Consider the following 23,460-nt stretch of genomic DNA (forward strand, 5'->3'; position numbering starts at 1 on the left):
TAGACTGAATGACGCAGGGCGTAAAGACCACAGGGAATTTCAACTGAGTCGGAAGTTCTGCGAGGTTTCCTTTTTTTTGCAAATGGATCTAACGCAGAGGATGTAGGGCTGGCCTACTTTAGACCCACGTTAAACCGTGAGCAATCTTTGCAAAACAGCTGCTGTCCAAGGGGATGCCATCCTGTGCCAGTCGGTTTCGACTGCGCCACCAAGAGAGAGCTCACACTTGGCACCTTGTTGCACCCTCAGGAAGGCAGAAGGCGCAACATTTCCGGCGATGATGTCCAAAAGTGTCGCCGCAGATGGCAGACCGGGCTAAAGCAGCAACCAATTTGCGCACAGAACAGCTCCCGGGAGAGTGGAATGGGCAACTAATCCCAGTTTCGGGATGTCGCCCAAGGGGGTCTGAATATTGGCTCAGGACTGTCTGTGTGCCTCAAGCAACCCCGGGCTTCATGTTTTTAATGAGTGGGACTGGTGGGCTACAGGATGCATCACAATCAAGCATGACGTCCACCCACGTCCTGCCAACATTCACGTTCCCAACCAGGAATCGAGGCAAAACGTGTCAGGGAACAATGGGAAGTTGAGCAGTCAAATGACGAGGCTGTGTCATGGATGGAAAGGTCCTCTGTTTTGACTTGAAATCAGTTTAAAGCAGGCGAGGGGTTGGTATTTCCTGAACGTTACGTCTTTGGGTGGCACCTTCACCACAGCCTGGATGAACTGGGCACAGGAGTGAACCAGGAGTCCTGGTGTGGCGAAAGCTTTGAGGTGGTTAAGGGGAAACAAGAACAGAAATTGCTGGAAAAGCTCAGCAGGTCTGGCAGGAAGGGTCACCTGACCAGAAACGTTAACTCTGATTTCTCTTCACAGGGGCTGCCAGCCCTGCTGAACTTTTCCAGCAATTTCTGCTTTCGTTTCTGATTCACACCAGCCGCGGTTCTTCCATTTCTTATTTAGTGTCTTTGGCTCCTCACTTTTGGATGGCCTTTGCTGTATCTTAGCGCCACCCGTGAGTCAGTTTGTGCCAAGCTGGGGCATTTCTAAGTTTTCCTGTTTGCTCTGCATCCGCTCCCAACCCCCCCCGCCAACTCTGCCATCGCGGTCCCGGTATCAGGTAACCAGTGAAAGATGACCACTCCCAGACAACAGGGAGATGAGGTTTCTGCTTTTTCTGGGCTTTCCAAAAGGAGAGAGAGGTCAATGGGAAGGTTGGCCTGAGCAATCAACCCACTATTGTGAGTGGCAGAAGCACTTTGCAGTGCTTTAGCTAAAGGGACTTCTGTCAACGTTGCTTCTTTCTCTTGGTCCAGGGATTGTCTAACCGGCTTTGTCCAAATTGCACGTCACCAGGATGGACGCACAGTCCTTTCTTGGACTTTTTATAGCCCTCTTAGCTGACTGGGGGAGAAAAAAAAATAGAAGGGCATTCTCGCCAGGGGCATTTGCCCAGCACAAGTGGATGTCTCAGAAGTATTTTGCAGGGCTAGCCCACATTACGCAGTCCCCTCTGCAAGTATCTCCGTGTGCCTGGTCCTAGAAATGACGTATACATGGTGGTAAGTTTACACACTGGCGGGTCTTCCCAGCTGACGTCAGGATCCATCGCCCGTGATCTTCGATACACTTGGCCTCAGTAAAATGTCAGCTGCTGACGTGGGCAACGGCAGAAGGACTGGGCTCCAGTCGTTTCTTGGTTCTTTGTAAAAGGATTGTGACACCCCATGCCTACAGCTTATTCAAAAGAGTTGGCAGGGCCTGAGCTGCCGAAACCCAATGCCAGATGCCTGCTCCAACTTGGGGGGGGGGGGGCGGGTAGTGAGGAGCCAGACATTGGCAATTTTGTTGCGATTTCACCAGGACCAAATAACAGGGCCATGGCATCCCCTCCCCTGCAGGGGAACCAGACCCAGACAGAGTGAAGATTGGTGACAGGGCCATGTTGGTCCTGTTCCCTTTGCGTCATCAACTCGCTGTTGGTCATGTGGGAGCGCCAACCCAGCCTAAAATCAATCAGGCCTTGCAGTAGTCAATGACCCCTTCACAAAAGGTGGTGATAAGCAATGAGTCAAGCGTGATTCCATTCAACCAGTTATGAGTGATGCTCCCAATCCAGTCACCATTAACCCCAAGCAAGCTTGCCACTGACCTGACTGGCTTTGAACATTATAGAGCTTTGGAATGATGGGATGTCGAATCTTGATGGTGAATGCAGCCCGATGTCCATTGGTCTCAAACAACACTAGATAAAAAAGAATAATAATTAACTGATCAGTCAGTGCAGACAGGCCTGGTCAGTAATGTGTGAGGTGGGAGACACAAAGACAGGCTGGTGAAAGGAATGAGCCCATTTGAAACAAAAGCAAAGTACTGTGGATGCTGCAGATCTGTCATTCAAATACTCAACAGGACGGCTCAGCGGTTAGCACTGCTGCCTCACAGCGCCAGGGACCCGAGTTCAATCCCAGTCTCGGGCGACTGTCTGTGGAATTTGCATGTTCTCCCAGTGTGTGTGCGTCTCCTCCGGGTGCTCTGGCTTCCTCCCAGAGTCCGAAGATGTGCAGGTTCGGGTGGATTGGCCATGCTAAATACCCATAGTGCCCAGGGATGTGCAGGTTAGGGTAGATTGGCCATGCTAAATTGTCCCATAGTGCCCAGGGATGTACAGGTTAGGGTGGATTCTGAGAGACAGAATTTATGATCACTTGGAAAACCATAGTTTGATTAGAGATAGTCAGCGTGGCTTTGTGAGGGGCAGATCATGCCTCAAACTTTATTGAATTCTTTGAGGATGTGACAAAACACATAGATGAAGGTAGAGCAGTGGATGTGGTATACATGAATTTTAACAAGGCATTTGATAAGGTTCCCCATGGTAGGCTCATTCAGAAAGTACAGAGGCACGGGATACAGGGAAATCTGGCTGTCTGGATACAGAATTGGCTGGCCCATAGAAGACAGAGGGTGGTAGTAGGTGGAAATTATTCAGCCTGAAGCTCGGTGACCAGTGATGTTCAACAGGGATCTATTCTGGGACCTCTGCTCTTTGTGATTTTTATAGATGACTTGGATGAGGAAGTGGAAGAGTGTGTTAGTAAGTTTGTCGATGAAATGAAGGTTGATGGAGTGGTGATAGTGAGGAGGGCTGTTGTAGGTTGCGACGGGACATTGACAGGATGTAGAACTGGACTGAGACATGGCAGATGGAGTTCAACCCGAAAAGTGTGAGGGGATTCGTTTTGCAAGGTCAAATTTGAATGCAGATTACAGGGTTAAAGACGGGATTGTTGGCAGTGTGGAGGAACTGAGAGATCTTGGGGTGCATGTCCATAGATCCCTCAAAGTTGCCACCTCAGTTGTTAAGAAGGCGTGTGGTGTGTTGGCTTTCATTAGCGGGGGATTGAGTTTAAGAGCCACGAGGTTAGGCTGCAGCTCTATAGAGCCCTGATTAGACCACACTTGGAATATTGTGTTCAGTTCTGGTCACCTCATTATAGGAAGGATCTGGAAGCTTTAGAGAGGGTGCAGAGGAGATTTACCAGGATGTTGCCTGGGCTGGAGGGCAGCTCTTATGTAGAAAGGTTAAAGGAGCCAGGGCTTTTCCTGTCTGAGCGAAGAAGGATGAGAGATGACGAGAGAGGTGTATAAGATGATGAGAGGCATAGATACAGTGGATAGCCCAAGACCTTTCCCCAGGGTGGAAATGTCTATCACGAGGGGGCATAACTTTAAGGTGATTGGAGGAAGGTTTAGGGGTGATGTCAGAGGTAGGTTCTTTACACACAGTGTGGTGGGTGTGTGGAATGCACTTCCAGCAGTGGTAGGAGACTCAGATATATTAGGGACATTTAAGTGACTCTTGGATAGGCACACGGATGATAGTACAATGTAGGGTGTGTAGGTTAGCTTGATCTTAGAGTAGGTTAAAGGTCGGTATAACATCGATGGGCTGAAGGGCCTGTACTGTTCTATGTTGGAAAGAGTGTGTTGCCTTATGAGGAAAGGTTGGACATAGTAAGCCTGGATACTCTGGGGATTAGATTAAGAGGCGACCTGACTGAAACTTAAGATCCTGAGGGGACTTGACTGGGTAAGTGCGGACATGGTATTTCCTCTTGTGGAAGATTCTAGAACTACAAAATCTGGGCTCACCCAGTTAAAACAGAGATGAGGAGAAATTTCTTTTTCTCTCTCGCTCAGGGGGTCATACAGCTTTGAAAAGTTGTGGAAGCAGAATCTCAGAGTATTTTTACAGCTGAGGTACTGAATTAGCTTTATTGTCAAATGTACTCACATGAGTACAGTGAAAGGTTTACAAGTCACCACTTATGCCGCCATCTTAGGTATAAGATACCTAGGTATAGATTTTTCAGCACAATTTCTTACGGAAAACAAATTGGAAAACTAAAGAAATAAAAAGTCCAACAATACAGATCGTCGGAATAAATTAGACAAAAAGAGAAATAAAAAGTTTACAACAATGCTCTTTCCAACCCAGTCCACCCTGGCACCTAGCTTCCAGTCCATATCGGCCTTTCCCTTGAAGTAGATGTAGAGAGATTCTTGATAAGGGAGGAAGGTGGAAGATTATCAGGGTGTGGAATGGAAGTTAAAATCAGATCTGCCCTTAACTTGCAAGGCAGCACAATGAACTGTTCTGCGTGTCCCCGTCACTGGCCTGTCTACTTTGATGTTTTAATTCAAGCCCAGGAGTGGGACTTGAACTTCAGAACCTTACAATGCAGAGGCTACCTGCCGAACTGTTCCTCAAACAGCACTGAAGAGTCATACATCACAGAAACAAACCCTTTGGTCCAACTCATCCACGCCGACCAGATATCCCAATCTGACAGAGTCCGATTTGCCAGCATTTAGCTCATATCCCTCGAAACCCTTCCTGTTCAGAGAGGAATGAAAAGCATTGGCAAAGGTGGTTCCAATCGTGGAGAAATCCCACAATGAGGGATCGGTCACCAATCCCACTGATTGGAAATTCAGGAGAATTCTCTTCAAAAGCAGTGAGAATGTGAAACTCCCTACAGGGGGGAATGGTTGGGGTGAACAGTCTGGATGCATTTAAGGGAAAGCTGAATAAACACATGAGGGATAAAGAACATGTTGGCAGCATGTGGTTTGTGTGGTTGTTTGGGAACACAACCCACCCACTCCAGTGATTCACTGGGTCCTTCAAGCAGCAAGAATTCAGACAGTCAGTAAGCATACCCTGTAGTACAGAGAGTCTGGCTAGCATAGGTAGCAGAAGGCCAGAAGATAAAGGAGCAGTATTAGGCCATTTGGCCCATCGAGTCTGCTCTGCCATTCAATGATGATGTGTCAACCCCATTCTGCTGCCTCCTCCTCATAACCCTTGATCCCTTAATCAATCAAATCTATCTCTCTCTCTTAAATACATGGCTGTGTCTTAAACACACACAGTGACCCGGCCTCCACAGCTCTCTGCAGCAATGGGTCCCACAGATTCCCCACCCTCTGGCTGAAGAAATTCCTCCTTATCTCCGTTCTTAAGGGTTGTCCCTTCACTCAGACGGTGCCCTCGGGTCCTACTCTCTCCTCCGAGAGGAATCGTCTTCTCCATGTCTATTCTATCCAGGTCTCTCAGTATTCTGTAAGTTTCAATCAGATCCCTCCCCCCCCCCCCCCCCCACCCCCCACCCCCTTCATCATTCCAAACCCCATCGAGTACAGACCCAGAGTCCCCAACCCCTCCTCATACGACAAGCCCCTCATCCCCAGGCTCATTCTTGTAAACCCCCTCCAAGGCCAGCACATCCTTCCTTAGATACAGGGCCCCAATACTGCTCACAATATTCCAAATATGGTCTGACAGGAGCCTTATACAGCCTCAGCAGTACGTCCCTGTTCTTGTATTCTAACCCTCTCACAATGAACGCTAACATTGCATTTGCCTTCCTAAATACCAACTGAACCTGCACATTAACCTGAAGAGAATCTAGAACTGGGACTCCCAAGTCCCTTTGTGCTTCAGATTTCTGAAACCTTTCCCTATTTTGAAAGTAGTCTCCATTGCTATTCTTCCCACCAAGTGCATAACCTCACCCTTTCCCACATTGTGTTCCATCTGCCACTTCTGTGCCCACGCCCCTAGCCTGTCCAAGTCCTTCTGCAGCCTCCCCACTTCCTCAACACTCCGTCCCTTCACCTACCCTTGTGTCAATAGACAATAGGTGCAGGAGTAGGCCATTCAGCCCTTCTGGCCTGCACCGCCATTCAATATGATCATGGCTGATCATTCCTAATCAGTATCCTGTTCCTGCCTTATCTCCATAACCCTTGATTCCACTATCCTTGAGAGCTCTATCCAACTCTTTCTTAAATGAATCCAGAGAGTGGGCCTCCACTGCCCTCTGGGGGAGAGCATTCCACACAGCCACCACTCTCTGGGTGAAGAAGTTTCTCCTCATCTCTGTCCTAAATGGTCTACCCCGTATTTTTAAGCTGTGTCCTCTGGTTCGGCACTCACCCATCAGCGGAAACATGTTTCCTGCTGCCAGAGTGTCCAATCCTTTCATAATCTTATATATCTCAATCAGATCCCCTCTCAGTCTTCTAAACTCAAGGGTATACAAGCCCAGTCGCTCCAGTCTTGCAGTATAAGGTAATCCCGCCATTCCAGGAATTGACCTTGTGAACCTACGCTGTACTCCCTCAATAGGCAAACTGAGTAACAATGCCCTCAGGTTCCTTCACCCAGATCATTCATGTACAACATGAATAGCTGTGGTCCCAACACTGACCCTTGTGGAACCCCAATAGTCACCAGCTGCCATCCTGAGAAAGATCCCTTTATCGCCACACTTGGCCTTCAGCCCGTCAGCCAATCCTCTATCCATACCAGTACCTTGCCCCTCACACCATGGGCTCTTATCTTATTTCGCAGCCTCCTGTGCGGCCCTTTGTTAAAGGCCTTCTAGAAATCCATATAGAGCACGTGCACTAGTTCTCCTTTGTCCAACTTGCTCATTACCTCCTCAAAAGAATTCTAACAGATTTGTCAGACATGGCCTCCCCTTGATGAAGCTGTGCTGACTCAGCCCTATTTTTTCATACACTTCCAAGTACTTCACAATCTCATCCTTAATAATGGATTCAAAAATCTTTCTGCCTTGCTCCCTTCTTAAATGGGGGGTGGGGGTGTTACATTAGCCATTGTCCAGTCCTCTGGGACCCTCCCTGACTCCAGTGATTCCTGGAAGATCACCACCAATGCCTCCACAATCTCCTCAGCTCTCTCCTTCAGAACTCTGGGGTGTAGTCCATCTGGTCTGGGTGATTTATCCACCTTCAGCCTCCCCAGCACCTTCTCCTTAATGATGGCCACTGCACTCACCTCTGACCCCTGACTCTCTTGAAGCTCTGGTATGCTGCTGGTGTCTCCCACTGTGAAACCTGATACAAAATTCCTGTTCAGTTCCTCTTTGTTCCCCAGTGCTACGTCTCCAGCCTCATTCTCCAGCAGTCCAACATCCACCCTTGTCTCTCCCTTACCTTTTAGATATCGAAAAATACTCTTGCAATCTTCCATTATATTATCTTACTCTTAAATTTCATTTTCTTCCCCCTTATTGCCTTTTTTTAAAGTCAGCTTCTGCTGGTTTTTAAAGTCTTCCCAGTCCTCTGGCTTCCCACTAATCTTCACCACACTGTATACGTTTTCCTTTTGTTTTTATGTTGCCCCCGACTTCCCTCGTCAGCTGTTGTCTCGTCCTCCCCACAGGCCCTGGCTTTTTTTGGTGCCCTTCAGCAACAGGACAAAAATAGCTGGCCCTAACCAGCTGCTACTGTTTTGTTTCCATTATGAAGGAAGAGATAGCAGGACATTACAAGAAGAAAGCTTAACCTAATCAGCGTCAACATCGCTTTGTGAAAGTAGCGTGTAGACCCTTCCAGAATAGTGCATGCTGGGAAAAAAGGGGGAATGCTTCTCTTCCCCTGACAATCTGAAGCGCTGTCAGAATGGAAACACACCTCCATGTTTCCGAGGGAGCCCTGAGTGGAACCTTTATTTATTAAAAAAAAAGTGTGGAGTGGCAACGTGTGTGAGATTAGCACTCCTCTGAAAATCTGGCCCGTCTGCCTCACAGTTAATGTAACTTGTGATGTAGGAAACCACTTCCTGTTAGCAAAGACAAGAGCATCATGCCCCGTCACATCGTTGTGGTTGAGCTTGCATCCAGTGTGACTGCACGTCAACTGAAGTATGTATTGCCTGCGAAGTGCTTTAGAACGCAGAACAGTGCGCCCTTTGGCCTGTTGTGCCGAACAGGATGCCAAACTAAACTAATCCCTTCTGCCTGCCCTTGGCCCATATCCCTCCATTCCTTGCATGTTCATGTGCTGGTCTAAAAGTCTCTTAAATGCCCCTATCCTACCTCCCACCACCACCATCCAGACCCCTACCACTCCCTGTGTAAAAAACTTGTCTCTCACATCTCTTTTGAACTTTCTCCCTCTCACCTTGAATGCATGCCCCCTATTACTACACATTTCGTCTCTGGGAAAAAGATTCTGACTGTTAACCCTATCTATGCATCTCATCATTTTATAGACTTCTATTGAGTCTCCCCCTCAGCCTCTGCTGCTCCAGAGAAAACAACCCAAGTTTTTCTAGCCTCTCCTTATAGCTCAGACCCTCTAATTCAGGCAGCATCCTGGTAAACCTCTTCTGCACCCTCTCCAAAGCCTCCACATCCTTCCCATAGTATGGGGACTAGAAGTGAATGCAATACTCTAAGTGTGGCCTAACCAAAGTTTTATAAAGCTGCAACATAACATCCTGACCCTAGTACTCAATTCCCTGACCAATAAAGGCAAGCATGCCCGCTTTACCACCCTATCTACTTGTGTGGGCACTTTCAGGGAGCTATGGACTTGAACCCCAAGATCCTTCTGTCCATCAATGCTGTTCAAGGTCCTTTGCAGCGTCGAGCCAGTGATGGGCGATGCAGAAATGTAAGCCTGGCTTTCCTTCCCCATCAGTCAGAAGGGGGCGATGTATGCAGGGTCGGAGAACAGGCCACACACAATCATTCTTCGAGGATGCATGCCAATGGGTCTGAGAGGGTTAATGCTGAGGAGTGCCTTAAGCACCACCCCACTGTGACAATGTCATGGGCTTGTGGGCAAAGCAGCTCGGAGGATTGAGACTCAATGTCTGAGCTTCCTCACAGACTGTTTCAAGGTCCACCATAACTTGCAACTAGTGATTAATATGCAAAGAGTGGGATTTCATTCACTACAAGAACCTCTTCCAGGCAGACTAGGAAGTGGCTTTCCTTGACCAGACTGGACCAAGCAGACCCTGCTGTAGAACACAGAACAGTACAGCACAGGACAGGAACAGGCCCTTCGGCCCACCATGTCTGTGCTGACCAGGATACCATTCTAAGTTAATCCCATCTGCCTCCACATGGTCCATGTCCCTCAATTCCCTGCCTGTTCATGTGTCTGTGTAAATACCTGTTCAATATTGCTATTGTATTGGGTTTTACCACCTCCCCCCGGCAGCGTGATGCAGACACCTACCACCCACTGAGTAAAAAACATTCCTCCCACATCTCCTTTACACTTTCCCCCTCTCACGATAAACCTACTCCCCCTAGGTTTGACATTCCCACCCTGGGAAAAAGACTCCGACTACCCACCCTATCCACGACCCTGATAATTGTATATCCTTCGAACAGTCCGCCCTTCAGTCTCTGACGCTCTAGTGAAAACAATCCAAGTTTATCCAATCTCTCCTGATAGCTCATACCCTCCAATCCAGGTAACATCCTGGTAAACTCCTTCTTCACCCTCTCCAAAACTTCCACATCCTTCCGATAGTGTGGGGACCAGAACTGCACACAACGCTCCAAATGTGACCTCACTAATGTTTTATACAGCTGTAACGTGACCTGCCACCTTGTATACCCAGTGCCCTGCCTGATGAAGGTAAACATGCTGTATTGCCCTCTTTCCCACCTTACCCACTTGTGCTGCCCCTTTCAGGGAGCTATGGGCTTGTACCCCACGATCCCTCGGGATATCAATGCTCCTAAGGGTCCTGCCCTTTACTCTATACTTTCCCCTTGGATTTGACCTCCCAAAATGCATCACCTCACCCTTGTCAGGATTGAACTCCATCCGCCATTTCTCACAGCGGATCTGTAGTGACTGGACCCAGCTGGACCTTGTTGACTCAGAGGTCCTTGATTGGGCCAATCAGGAAACCCCTGGCTGATCAATGATCAACATGGGTGCTGGGGACAATATAAGCACTACCGAAGTTAAGCGGTAGCGTGGGTGTAAACAAAGAAAAAAAAAGAAAAAACAAAAAAGGAAAAAGAAAAAAAAAGAGAAAAAATTAACAGGGGACGTAGACATTCGGTTCGTGGCCACTACCGTTGGACGCCTTAAACCAGCGGTTGGATGTTGCTCGGACCCAACATCATGCATCCAGTTGGAGGATGCTCAGGTGTGCGGTGGAATCCCACCTACACTTCCCCCTGCTCGGACGGAATTTCACATTGTTCCCAAGGTCCCATACATCCCCCAGGAGCCTGTGCCCCACAACCTGAGCCGCCTCCAGAATTTTAATTTTGTCCCTTTTAAGGACGTAAAAAGGTGGGCCCTGTATCGACTGCTGCTGCACACCGTCCACCTCTTCTCCCTCATCCACCGTCCGGACACGCCTTGGCGTGCCCATTTTCCACCAGGCGGTGGGGATCCCCAGTGGAGGGCTCTCTACGCGGGAGTCCTCCCCTTTCTCTCGGGGATCTGGGATGGAGGGTGCAGCACACAGCAATCCCCTGCAACTGTAGATTGCGGTGGTTCACAGACTCCCAGCCCAACTGCTTATTCTGTAGCGCTGTGGAGTCTGTGGGCCACGTGTATATTGGGTGTGGGTGTTTGCACTCCCTTTGTGATTTTCTTAAAAACCTCCCCTCTGCTTTTGGTTGCACTTCAGTCCCACGCTCCTGATCTTCGGGCACTCGGTACGGAGGAGGGAGGGCAGGTCCGAAGACCTCCTCGTGGGTCTGCTCCTGGGCCTGGCCAAACTGGCCATCAACAGGTCCAGGCAGCGGGCCGTGGAGGGGGTCGTTAGGGCCGACTGCCTGCCCCTCTTCCGGGGTGACATTAGAGCCCGGGTGTCCTTGGAGAAGGAGCACACAGCGTCTACCAGACCCTCAAGATTTTCAGGGAGAGGTGGGCACTGCAGGGAGTGGCGTGTATTATTTCCCCGTCCAACTCTATTTTGATTTAATCCCTGGCCTCCCCTTTACTGTTTGATCACGCAGTATTGCCCTCTGTGAAGGGCACTGCTTGTCACTGGCCACTCGGGTGTTTCCTTTCTTCCTGGTGGTGAAATAGAAATAAAGATGTGTCCATCTGTTGTCTTTCCCCGTGTCTCACACCTGCACTATACCGCTGTTAGGCAGTAGTGTGGGGGTAAGGGGTTAAAAAAAAAACAGGAGATTCAGAATCTCCTCAGTTTAGGGAACTAACTCTGTGCTGGTTGGGCTACAGTCAGTGTGTTCCTGGTAAAGAAAACTATATTAACAGGGGATTTAGAATTCCCTCAGGTCAGGACACGGACTCTGATCTGACAGGTCACAGCCAATGTACTGTGCTCAAGTAAATAAAGGGTGACTTAGTGACGGGATACCAGCCTCTGTGTAGTTATTTCATCCACCAATTTTCATACTGTCTGCAAACGTACTAATCAGACCACTTGACATTTTCATCCAAATCATTTATGTGCATAATTACAAACAGAGATCCCAGCGCTGATACTGGTTGAACACCACTGGTCACAGACCCCCAGGCAGTAAAACGCGCCCCCACAGCTACCCTCTGTCTTCCATGGCCAAGCCAATTTTATATCTAACATCAACTCCCCATGGATCCCATGTGACTTAATGTTCTGGACCAGCCAATCAAGAGGAACCTTGTCAAATGCTTTCCTAAAAGTCCATGTCGACCACATCCTCTGACCTACCCTCTATCATTTTCGTCACTTCCTCAAAAAGCAGAACCAGTTTGGTTAGACAAGACCTCCCCTGCACAAAGCCGTGCTGACTATCCCTGATAAGTCCATTCTTCTCCAAATGCAAGTGAGTCCTGTTCTGAAGAACCTTCTCCAATAATTTCCCGACCACTGATGGAAGGCTCACCGGCCTCTAATCTCCTGGATTATCCCTGTGGTCGTTCTTGAACAAAGGGACGACACTGGCTATTCTCCAGCCTTCTGGGACCTCACCTGTGACGAAAGGGGATACAAAGATCTCTGCCAAGGCCACCTTGTCTCCTTCAGGATCCAATCAGGCCCTGGGGACTTATCTTCCTTAAATGTTTTTCAAGACACCCAACATCCTCTCCTTAGTAGCAAGATGTCCTCGAACATCAACATAATCCTCTCTAAATTTACCATCACCCACATCTTTCTTCTTGGGGAATACTGATGCCAAGTACCCATTAAGGACCTCACCCACTTGCTATGTCTCCACACAAACTGCCTCCTTTGTCCTGGAGTGGACCTACCTTTTCCCTAGTTACTCTTTTGCTCCTAAGCAAGTGCCACAAGGATCGGTGCTGGGTCCATTACTTTTCATCATTTATATAAATGATTTGGATGTGAGCATAAGAGGTCCAGTTAGTAAGTTTGCAGATGACACCAAAATTGGAGGTGTAGTGGACAGCGAAGAGGATTACCTCAGATTACAACAGGATCTGGGCCAATGGGCTGAGAAGTGGCAGCTGGAGTTTAACTCAGATAAATGCGAGGTGCTGTATTTTGGGAAAACAAATCTTAGCAGGACTTATACACTTAATGGTAAGGTCCTGGGGAGTGTTGCTGAACAAAGAGACCTTGGAGTGCAGGTTCATAGCTCCTTGAAAGTACAGTCGCAGGTAGACAGGATAGTGAAGGCGGCGTTTAGTATGCTTTCCTTTATTGGTCAGAGCATTGAGTACAGGAGTTGGGAGGTCATGTTGCGGCTGTACAGGACATTGGTTAGGCCACTGTTGGAATATTGTGTGCAATTCTGGTCTCCTTCCTATCGGAAAGATGTTGTGAAACTTGAAAGGGTTCAGAAAAGATTTACAAGGATGTTGCCAGGGTTGGAGGATTTGAGCTACAGGGAGAGGCTGAACAGGCTGGGGCTGTTTTCCCTGGAGTGTCAGAGGCTGAGGGGTGACCTTATAGAGGTTTACAAAATTATGATGGTCATGGATAGGGTAAATAGACAAAGTCTTTTCTCTGGGGTCGGGGAGTCCAGAAGTAGAGGGCATCGGTTTAGGGTGAGAGGGGAAAGATATAAAAGAGACCTGAGGAGCAACTTTTTCACACAGAGGGCGGTACGGGTATGGAATGAGCTGCCAGAGGAAGTGATGGAGGCTGGTACAATTGCAACATTTAAGAGGCATTTGGATGGTTATATGAATAGGAAGGGTTTGGAGGGATATGGGCCGGGTGCTGGCAGGTGGGACTAGATTGCCTTGGGATATCTGGTCGGCATGGACGGGTTGGATCAAAGGGTCTATTTCCGTGCTGTACATCTCTAGGACTCTATGACAAAGTTATTTCCTGCTTCCTTGGGCATTTGATTGGTTTCCTAAACCTTACATATACTTCCTTTTTCTTTACATCTCTCATTGTGCAAGGTTCCTGAATCTGGCCATCCTGGTCTTTCATCCTCTCAGGGATATGTTGGTCCTGAACTTGGGTTTTAAAAGACTCCTGTCAGATGTGCCCCCAGTTCTGTTGGACTGAAAATGTGTTGCTGGAAAAGCGCAGCAGGTCAGGCAGCATCCAAGGAGCAGGAGAATTGATGTTTCGGACATGAGCCCTTTTTAAGGAATGTTGTACTGTTGTAATATGCCTTCCCTCAATTTAGCACTTTTACCCACAGCCTACACTGAAGCAATGGTGGCAGGAACTTTCATCAGGAGCTACAGCTTGTACGTGCAGAGTTGGAATAGCCAGACAATGAAAAGGATACCTAATTTCTCCTCTAACTACCCCAGGGCCAAGCCCAAATGACCTCTATATTAATGAGTGACACAAAGTTTCCTGCTTGCCGTCCTCCCTTTGACTTGTACAAGGGTGTCACATCAGCAGTTTTCCCTCTAATTGGGGAGACAGAATGTTGACTGAGTGACTGCTTCACAGAACACCTATGTTCTGCCTGCATACAAGACCCCTGAGCTTCCAGTTGCCTGTCAGTTTAACCCCCCACCCTGTTCTCTGGCCAACGCGTCTGTCTCAGGTTTGCTGCAGTGCTCCAGGGAAGCTCAGCACAAGCTGGAAGAACCGCACCTCATTTTCCACTCGGGAACACTGCAGCCCTCTGGACTCAATATTGAGATCAACAATTTTAGGGCTTGAGCTCTCCCCCGCCCTTACTCCTACCCCCACACACCAGGCCTTGTTATCATATAGTCTGCTATTACACACATTGTTAGCCAATAATTATCCCCATTAGTAGCTACTTCATTCGCCCAGCCAGATCATTATCCACTCCTTTGTCTGTCCAGCTGTTCTCCTCTCCCCCCCCCCCCCCCCCAGTTCTGAAGAAGGGTCACTGCCTCACAGCACCAGGTTCGATTCCAGCCTCAGGTGACTGTCTGTGTGGAGTTTGCCCATTCTCCCTATGTCTGTGTGGGTTTGCTCCAGTTTCCTCCCACAGTCCAAAGATGTGCAGGTCGGGTGAATTGGCCACGTTAAATTTCCCCGTAGTGTTAGGTGCATCAGTCAGAGGGAAATGGGTCTGGGTGGGTTACTCTTCGGGAGGGTCAGTGTGGACTGGTTGGGCCAAAGGGCCTGTTTCCACACTGAAGGGAATCTAATCTAAAAAAACCAAAACATTAACTCTGATTTCTCTCCACAGATGCTGCCAGACCTGCTGAGCTTTTCCAGCAATTTCTGTTTTCGTTTCCAGTTTCCAGCATCCATAGTTGTTTCGGTTTTAATTTTGTCTTGCCTTTAACCCTGTTGAGTTGGTCACATATTTTCTCCCTCGTGACAGAGACTGTGTTGTCCCTGGGGCCATTGCAGTGTGCACCACCGTGAAGACCGATGTTAAAATATCGCTGGAAATTATCAACAGTTTAGGAACATAGGAACAGGAGTAGGCCATTCAGCCCCTCGAGCCTGTTCTGCCATTCAATGAGACCGTGACTGATCTGTGGCCTAACTCCGCCGGACTGCCCCTCAGTTACCCTGCACTCTGAATAACCTACCTGTGTCGGCCGTGTTGGGGTTGAAGATGGTGTTACTGTAGGTGACGAACTGCAGTTGCCGGTTCAGGTTGTCTAGGCGAGAGCTCGACAGGGACATGTGCACCTGCCCTTCGCCTTGGATGGTCACCTCGTCCACCTCTGCCGCCACGTCAAAGGTTCCCAGCGTCGCCGTCAGGTTGACCTGGAAGGCAGAGATTTTGCTCACTGTTAGTCACAGCCTCCTTGGGCGTTTGTGTTTCATGTGTCATTTGGAAGGTGTCTACACGCTCAGACAATGGATATTTGGATGCTCCTGTGTCGCAGCTAATGAACTAGGTTTGTCTTGTGTAACTTGAAGGACCAAATTGGAACGATGTTCATGAGGGGCATGGATAGGGTCATTGGACAAGGCCTTTTCCCTGAGGTGGGGGAGTCCAGAACTAGAGGGGCATAGGTTTATGGTGAGAGGGGAAAGATTTAAAAGGGACCTAAGGGGCTACTTTTTCTACACAGAGGGTGGTATGTGTATGGAATGAGCTGCCAGAGGAAGTGGTTGAGGCTGGTACAATTACAGCATTTAAGAGGCATCTGGATGGGTATATGAATAGGAAGGGTTCAGAGGGATGTGGGCCAAATGGGACTAGATTGCGTTGGGATATCTGGTCTGCATGGACGGGTTGGACCAAAGGGTCCATTTCCATGCTGTGCATCTCTATGGCTCTTTGTGGTGTTCACTTATTTGTAACACAAGATTGTGTGATGTTTGGAGGTGCTGGACATGGTCCTACTGACACCTGGGTTAACAAGTGCCGAGCAACAGATTTTATAGTTCAGTCGTACTTTGCCACAAAACTGAGAGAAGGGGCAATTGCATTTGGACCTCTAAAGGTTTGCAGGTGAGAGAAAAAGCAATGGACCACTCTGAAAACAAGAACTTTAAACTCAAACAAAGACCTAGGTCCAACCGACCGGCTACCAAGTTGACGATCTTCCACGGTCGACGAGACCATCTCCAAAAATCAAAAGAACTGAGAGAATGACACCTCATTCCATCCTTGTTATTGGTACACTTGACCTACAAAATGTATTCCTTATGATGATATTGTCATGGTGGTACTCTGCATCCTATTTGAATGATTTTGTCTGTGTGTGTTTGGATTTAAAGGGGGAATGTTTTAAGTTTAGGAGCAGATCACGCATTTTGCCACTTGTTCAAGGATAAGCTTGTTGCAATAAATAAGTCAATGAGACTAATCCCTGGAATGAGCAGATTCCCTTCAGAGGAAAGGCTGGTTAGGCTAGGCCTGTATCCTCCGGAGTTTAGTAGAGTCAGAGGTGGCCGAATTGAACCGTATAAGATCCTGAGGGGATGTGGAAAAGGATGTATCCCCTTGTGGGAGACTCCAGAACGAGGGGTCAAAGTTTACAAATAATAGAGCGCCCATTTAAAACAGAGATTGGGGGGGGAAACATTTCTCTGTCTCAGAGGGCCACGGGTCTTTGGAATTCCCTTCCTCAAAAGGCAGTGGATACAGAACCTTTCAATCTTTTTGTGGCAGAAGGAGATAGATTCTCGATTCCTGAAAGATTATCTGGGGGGGGATATACAGGGATGGAAGGGTGAGGCTAAAATCAGATCAGCCATTGAATGGATGGGCAGAGTGGCCTCCTCTAGTTTTGTGTTCCACATGCTGTTTTCTTCTTTATTGATGAAACCCTAGTGTGGAGTTTCTTTTACCTCAGATAATGGTCAAAATAAAGCAAAATTGCTGTCCTTGAGATTAAATCAGTCAGTTTGAGAATGGTGACAGCTCATGGCCTAGTGTGTCTTGATTTCTAGCTCTACAAAGGATTTCCTGATGTTGTTTGGTGATTTGTCTGAACGAAAATGTTACAAACAAATGGACAAAAAGACTGGAGGCTCAAAATATTTCCACTGAAGACACGGGGGAGGGGGGGGAACTGTGCTGCTAACCAAGCATCTACTCAAGATTGGGCTATTCTGAATTTTATCTTATTTTCCATGGGATATGGGCATCTCTGGTTGGGCCCAGCATTTATTACCCATTCCTATTTGCCTATCAGAATGTCGCAGAGGGAATTCCAGGATTTTGACCCAGCGACACTCAAGAAACGGCAATATGTTTCCAAGTCAGGATGGTGAGGGGAACTTGCTGGGGGGGTGGTGTTCCCATGTATCTGCTGCTCTTGTCCTTCTAGATGGTGATGAGTCATGGGTTTGGAAGCTGCTGTCTGAGGAGCTGCGGTGAATTCCTGCAGTGCATCTTGTAGATGGGACACACTGCTGTTACTGAGCGTCGGTGGGGGGAGGGAGTGGATGTTTGTGGATGTGGGGCCAATCAAGTGGCTGCTTTGTCCTGGATGGTGTTGAGCTTCTTGAGTGTTATTGGAGCTGCCCCCATCCAGGGGCAAGTGGGGAGTATTCCATCACCCTCCTGACTTGTGCCTTGGAGATGGTGGGACAGGCTTTGGGGAGTCAGGAGGGGAGTTACTCACTGAAGGATTCCCAGCCTCTGACCTGCTCTTGTAGTCATTGTACTCATACAGCTGGTTCAGTTCAGTTTTTGGTCAATGGGAACCCTCCAGGACATTGATGAAAAAGACCTTTCATATCCCAGAGGAGAAGGAAATTTCATCCACGACCAATCAACTCCCTGTCCATGCTGGTGCCAAATATGAAAGAATAACTGTCCAATCTCATCTCTCCATCCGGTGAATAACCATTGGCTCAGTTACAGACAGATGAGTCCTTCAGGAAGGGAGGGATGTAAATAATGTCAGCTGAAGAGCAGCTTACACAATCACAAAAGGCAGATCGAAAATTGCAGCGTGATTTACACTGTTATCCAAATGGTCAGAAGCAAGCTAGGGACTCAGTGGGAAACAACCCTGCCTCGGACCCAGAAGCTCTGAGTTCACATCCCACTCCAGGACATAACAGACAAGGAAGAAGGTGTGTACGTAATGCAGCTTGTGTATCAACTTGGAAGACCGAGAATGTACACCCGGAGTAGGCAGTAAGAGGGCTAATGCCACGTGACAGATTGGAAATTAGAACTTTTCCCATCACTGTTGAAAGCACCAGACTACAAGACACAGGCTCCGTGCACATTGCAACTCGTGGGAGTGTTATACAACAACGCATGACACAGGTCACACTGGGGGAGGTCAGGTCACCGGCTCAAGGAATGTCTCAAAGGCTTGAGAGAGACAAATCAAGGGCTTTCTAGACGGGAGAGCTGAGATGACGACAGACATTCCGGCAACGCTGACTGGGAAAGGCGGCGAGTACAGACAGAGGAATTTGTAAGCAAACCACACAGAGCAGGATCAGACAGAATGTTCAACATGGCTCTACACCTTAGTCACAAACAACAACTTGAACACAGTGTCCAGTTCAGTCTCAGTCCCACATTGAGCAGCGTGCCCAGTTCAGTCTCAGTCCCACATTGAGCACTGTGTCCAGTTCAGTCTCAGTCCCACATTGAGCACTGTGTCCAGTTCAGTCTCAGTCCCACATTGAGCAGCGTGCCCAGTTCAGTCTCAGTCCCACATTGAGCACTGTGTCCAGTTCAGTCTCAGTCCCACATTGAGCACTGTGCCCAGTTCAGTATCAGTCCCACATTGAGCAGTGTGTCCAGTTCAGTCTCAGTCCCACATTGAGCACTGTGCCCAGTTCAGTGTCAGTCCCACATTGAGCACTGTGCCCAGTTCAGTGTCAGTCCCACATTGAGCACTGTGTCCAGTTCAGTCTCAGTCCCACATTGAGCACTGTGCCCAGTTCAGTCTCAGTCCCACATTGAGCACTGTGTCCAGTTCAGTGTCTGTCCCACATTGAACACTGTGCCCAGTTCAGTGTCTGTCCCACATTGAGCACTGTGCCCAGTTCAGTGTCTGTCCCACATTGAGCACTGTGCCCAGTTCAGTCTCAGTCCCACATTGAGCACTGTGTCCAGTCCAGTGTCAGTCCCACATTGAGCACTGTGCCCAGTTCAGTCTCAGTCCCACATTGAGCACTGTGCCCAGTTCAGTCTCAGTCCCACATTGAGCACTGTGTCCAGTTCAGTGTCTGTCCCACATTGAACACTGTGCCCAGTTCAGTGTCTGTCCCACATTGAGCACTGTGCCCAGTTCAGTGTCTGTCCCACATTGAGCACTGTGCCCAGTTCAGTCTCAGTCCCACATTGAGCACTGTGCCCAGTTCAGTATCAGTCCCACATTGAGCAGTGTGTCCAGTCCAGTGTCAGTCCCACATTGAGCACTGTGCCCAGTTCAGTCTCAGTCCCACATTGAGCACTGTGCCCAGTTCAGTCTCAGTCCCACATTGAGCACTGTGTCCAGTTCAGTGTCAGTCCCACATTGAGCACTGTGTCCAGTTCAGTATCAGTCCCACAGTGAGCACTGTGCCCAGTTCAGTCTCAGTCCCACATTGAGCACTGTGTCCAGTTCAGTGTCAGTCCCACATTGAGCAGCGTGCCCAGTTCACTGCCAGTCCCATATTGAGCAGTGTCCAGTTCAGGTCCAGTCCCACGTTGAGCACAGTGTCCTGTTGGGATCAGGTCATATTTTAAGAGATGCGTCTGCACTCTGCAGAGGTGTTAGATTCTCAAAGCAAGTCGGGTGAGAGGGTGTGGGATACTTGCAAATGGGTTGCAGGTCCTATGCAGTCCCTAGTTTGAAACTCTGCTTTGTGTCCCGATTGCATAATTCTCTGAGAAATCACATCATTTGCTCTCTGAGAACTTGAGCCAGCTGATCTTGCTGCATTAAGAATACCTCTCACCACTGCGGATCAGGTGCCATTTACCCGGACAAGTTTGAACAGGAGGTTCCATTCTGAATGCAGACATTGGAAAATTAGACTGGAATGTCAGGCCTGTTGGTCTTTTCCATGAGGTGAGGCCATTGGTATTCATCGCTGCAGACAGATCGGAAATTCTGCTCCTTCCAACATTTATCTTAAATGGAAGCGTGGTTATCCAAGATTCCATCAGCCAGATTATTTGCGAAGAATCTACCCTCAAAGTGAAACGACTTTGCAGTTTCATCCTGAAACTGCCCTCCCTTCGTGGGAATGGATATTCCCTGCGGCATAATCACTGTTGCATTCCCAGCAATGTTTCATGTTCACTTTGCATGCCTTGATGTAATCACATTTCCACCAGACGTTTTCCAAGCTGGACATGGTGCTTTCTGAGAGATTCATTGCAGACTCAGACAAGGCCCTCCTGTGAAAAAGTGTCGCATGAACTGCTCAAGCATCACGATGAGCTGTCAATGAAGTGGTGCTTTCTCACTTGTTAAACACCTTGGGTGACATCCCAACCTGCCTCTTTAATTTTCAAGCACCTTCCCAAATAGGTTGACCAAGCTCAATTTGGAAGCCAGAGCTATTTAACCTATCCACACCCTGCGCCACTTTATAAACCTCAATGAGGTCAGCCTCCGACGCTCCAGGGAAAACAGCCCCGTCCTGTTCAGCCTCTCCCTGTAGCTCAAACCCTGGCAACATCCTTGTCAATCTTTTGTGAACCCTTTCAATTTCACAACATCCTTTCAATAGGAGGGTGACCAGAATTGCAGACAATATTCCAAAAGTGGTCTAACCAATGTTAGGCTGCAACATGACCTCCCATCTCCTGGACTCAGTGCCCTGACCAATACAATTAAAAATCACACAACACCAGGTTATAGTCCAAGGCACTGCCTCTTCATCAGGTGGTTGCCTGACCAATAGAGGAATGCATACCAAACACCTTGTCAATTAGCTCAGCAGTGCTCGGTCTAAAGGGCGGACATCTTGCCACACAGCAGTGTGCTCCAGATATGGCCTGCACATAGAACAAACTGATGGCGTGAGCAGACTCACTGGGCATCTGTCTTGGATACGGGCAGGTCAGGCACTTTAGCAGTGACTGCTCTCGAAAGCGAGCCATCAGGCGAGAGCAACGGACCAACTGACAGGAAAACGGATCACCACAGTTTTATCAAAAACACTGCAGGAGGAAGGAAGGTGTCCCAGCAGGCGATGAAGCCAAGCAACAGAATAAAACGCTGAAGGAAGGGGATTAAAAAAAAAGGGAGGAAGCTGATAAAAAAAAAGACTTGATTAAACGGATGCAGGCCAAACAGGTAGGAACGGCCCCCTAGAGGGAGACCTGAGAACGTCTGTGACCACACTGACAGGGGGACAGCATATGAATCGACCCAGGACTGTTGGTATCTGTTCAAGTCCAGTGGGAAATCTCCGTATGAGGAGCCAGAGACTCGAAGCTAGGAGACGTGAGTGGGTACCTTAAATACTGGAAAGCGTCAAAGGTGCCAGTCCGGTTCTGGATATGCCCGAATGGCGGAGCCACTACACTCAACGGCTATTGGGGAGGTGGGGGAAGAGAATATAGATCCACGAGAGTGCACGGTGGCGCAGAGAAAAGGGAAATAAATGCACCCAGTATGCATGGTGGTTGGGTACGCTTGCAGAACAGATTGGCATGCACTGGCAAACTATGGGCTTTATGTGGAATGTTCCCAGACATATAGGCAAGACCTCAACAGGAGATTGGATATATGCCAGTAGACTCAATTGAAGTACCAGGACTGACACACCTACCTAAGAAAGAACACTCAATTGAAGCAGAAGCCACGGCTCCTGTCATCAACATAAATCAAGGACCGAGGGGAGTAGGGAATAGTGGGATACGTTGCTCCACCCACTGACTCTCTACTTGGGGTCAGCTGAAAAGCAGGATGGATCATATCGACTCACTGTAGACTAGCAGGGCCCTGCGAGCAGTCATTCCCCAATTACACCTGATTGTAGCATGGGGTGGGGGGAGCAAAGGCCGAGTGGTATTCTTGCTGGACTGTTAACCCAGAGACCCGGGTTCAAATCCTGCCATGGCAGATGGTGGAATTTGAATTCAACTAAAAAAAAATGTACAACTTTAATGATGGCCATGAATCCATTGTTGCGGGGCTGGGGAGTCCATCTGGTTCACAAATGCCCTCTAGGGAAGGAAACTGGTCCTTACCTGGTCTGGGCCTACACGCGACAAGAGACCCACAGCCACGTCACTAACTTTTCACTGCCCCCTGGGCAATTAGGGCAATAAATGCTGCCCTAGCCAGCGACACCCCTATCTGGTGAAGGGATGAAAAAAAATACTAACCCTGCCACCATCTTCAATGTCTACTGCCCTAGATATGTCAGATGTTGGAACGTCATGTTGAGGTTGTACAGGACATTGGTGAGGCCTCTTCTGGAGAACTGTGTCCAGTTCTGGTCACCCTGTTACAGGAAGGATATTATTAAGCTGGAGAGGGTTCAGAGAAGAGATTTACCAGGATGTTGCCGAGACTGGAGGGACTCAATTATAAGGAGAGGCTGGGACTTTTTTCACTGGAGCGTAGGAGGTTGAGGGATGACTTTATAGAGGTTTATAAAATCACGAGGGATATAGATAAAGTGAATAGCAAGGGTCTTTTCTCCAGGGTGGGGAATTTCAAGTCTAGGGGCCATACTTTTCAGGTGAGAGGAGAAAGTTTTAAAAAAGGACATGAGAGGCAGTTTGTTTACACAGAGGGTGGTTCATGTGTGGAATGAACTTCCTGAGGAAGTGATGGATGTGGGTACAGTTGCAACGTTTAAAAGACATTTGGATAAGGACATGAATAGGAAAGGTTTGGAGGGAGATGGGTCAGGAGCAGGTAGGTGGGACTAGTTTAGTTTGGGATTAGGTTCAGCCGAAGGGTCTGTTCCCGTGCCATGTGACTCTATGACACGTTGAATCTATTGAGTAGATGTTGATGGTGGAAAGGAACTGGGAGAGAAAGTGCAAAATATTGCCACCAGTGTGTCAGATTCCTCACTGAGGGAGAGCAGTGAAGATTACAACACCAACCCTGACCACATCGGATCAAACAGAATGCCAGTGGCGTGCTAACAGCCCCAGACATACCTGTTCCCTCAGTCACTGCTGCAGACATCAGCTCAGTCTTCCTGAGAGGAAACCCGAGGAAAGCGACGGGCCCAAATAGTGTTTCTGGCCATGCACTGAACTGGACATGGTATACTTTCCTTTATTGGTCAGAGTATTGAGTACAGGAGTTGGGAGGTCATGTTGCGGCTGTACAGGATATTGGTTAGGCCACTGTTGGAATATTGCGTGCAATTCTGGTCTCCTTCCTATCGGAAAG

The 23,460-nt window shown here is 48.4% G+C and overlaps 1 protein-coding gene across 6 annotated transcripts in view; it reads right to left on the reverse strand.

Moving 5' to 3' along the window:
- Window positions 1-23,460, reverse strand: part of LOC140471091 (beta-1,4 N-acetylgalactosaminyltransferase 1-like) — a 102,332-nt gene that overhangs the window by 21,369 nt on the left and 57,503 nt on the right. For 5 of the 6 annotated variants that reach the window (XM_072566949.1, XM_072566952.1, XM_072566950.1 and 2 more), the window contains exons 6-7: window positions 15,265-15,445; window positions 2,153-2,245 (exon numbers count right to left, since the gene is read on the reverse strand). In XM_072566949.1, the coding sequence (XP_072423050.1) occupies window positions 2,153-2,245; window positions 15,265-15,445 (274 nt within the window). The remainder of the gene's footprint in view (window positions 1-2,152; window positions 2,246-15,264; window positions 15,446-23,460) is intronic. The other variant, XM_072566953.1, reaches the window with a different exon arrangement.

This window comes from Chiloscyllium punctatum, chromosome X (assembly GCF_047496795.1).
Source record: "Chiloscyllium punctatum isolate Juve2018m chromosome X, sChiPun1.3, whole genome shotgun sequence".
Lineage (NCBI taxonomy): Eukaryota > Metazoa > Chordata > Chondrichthyes > Orectolobiformes > Hemiscylliidae > Chiloscyllium > Chiloscyllium punctatum.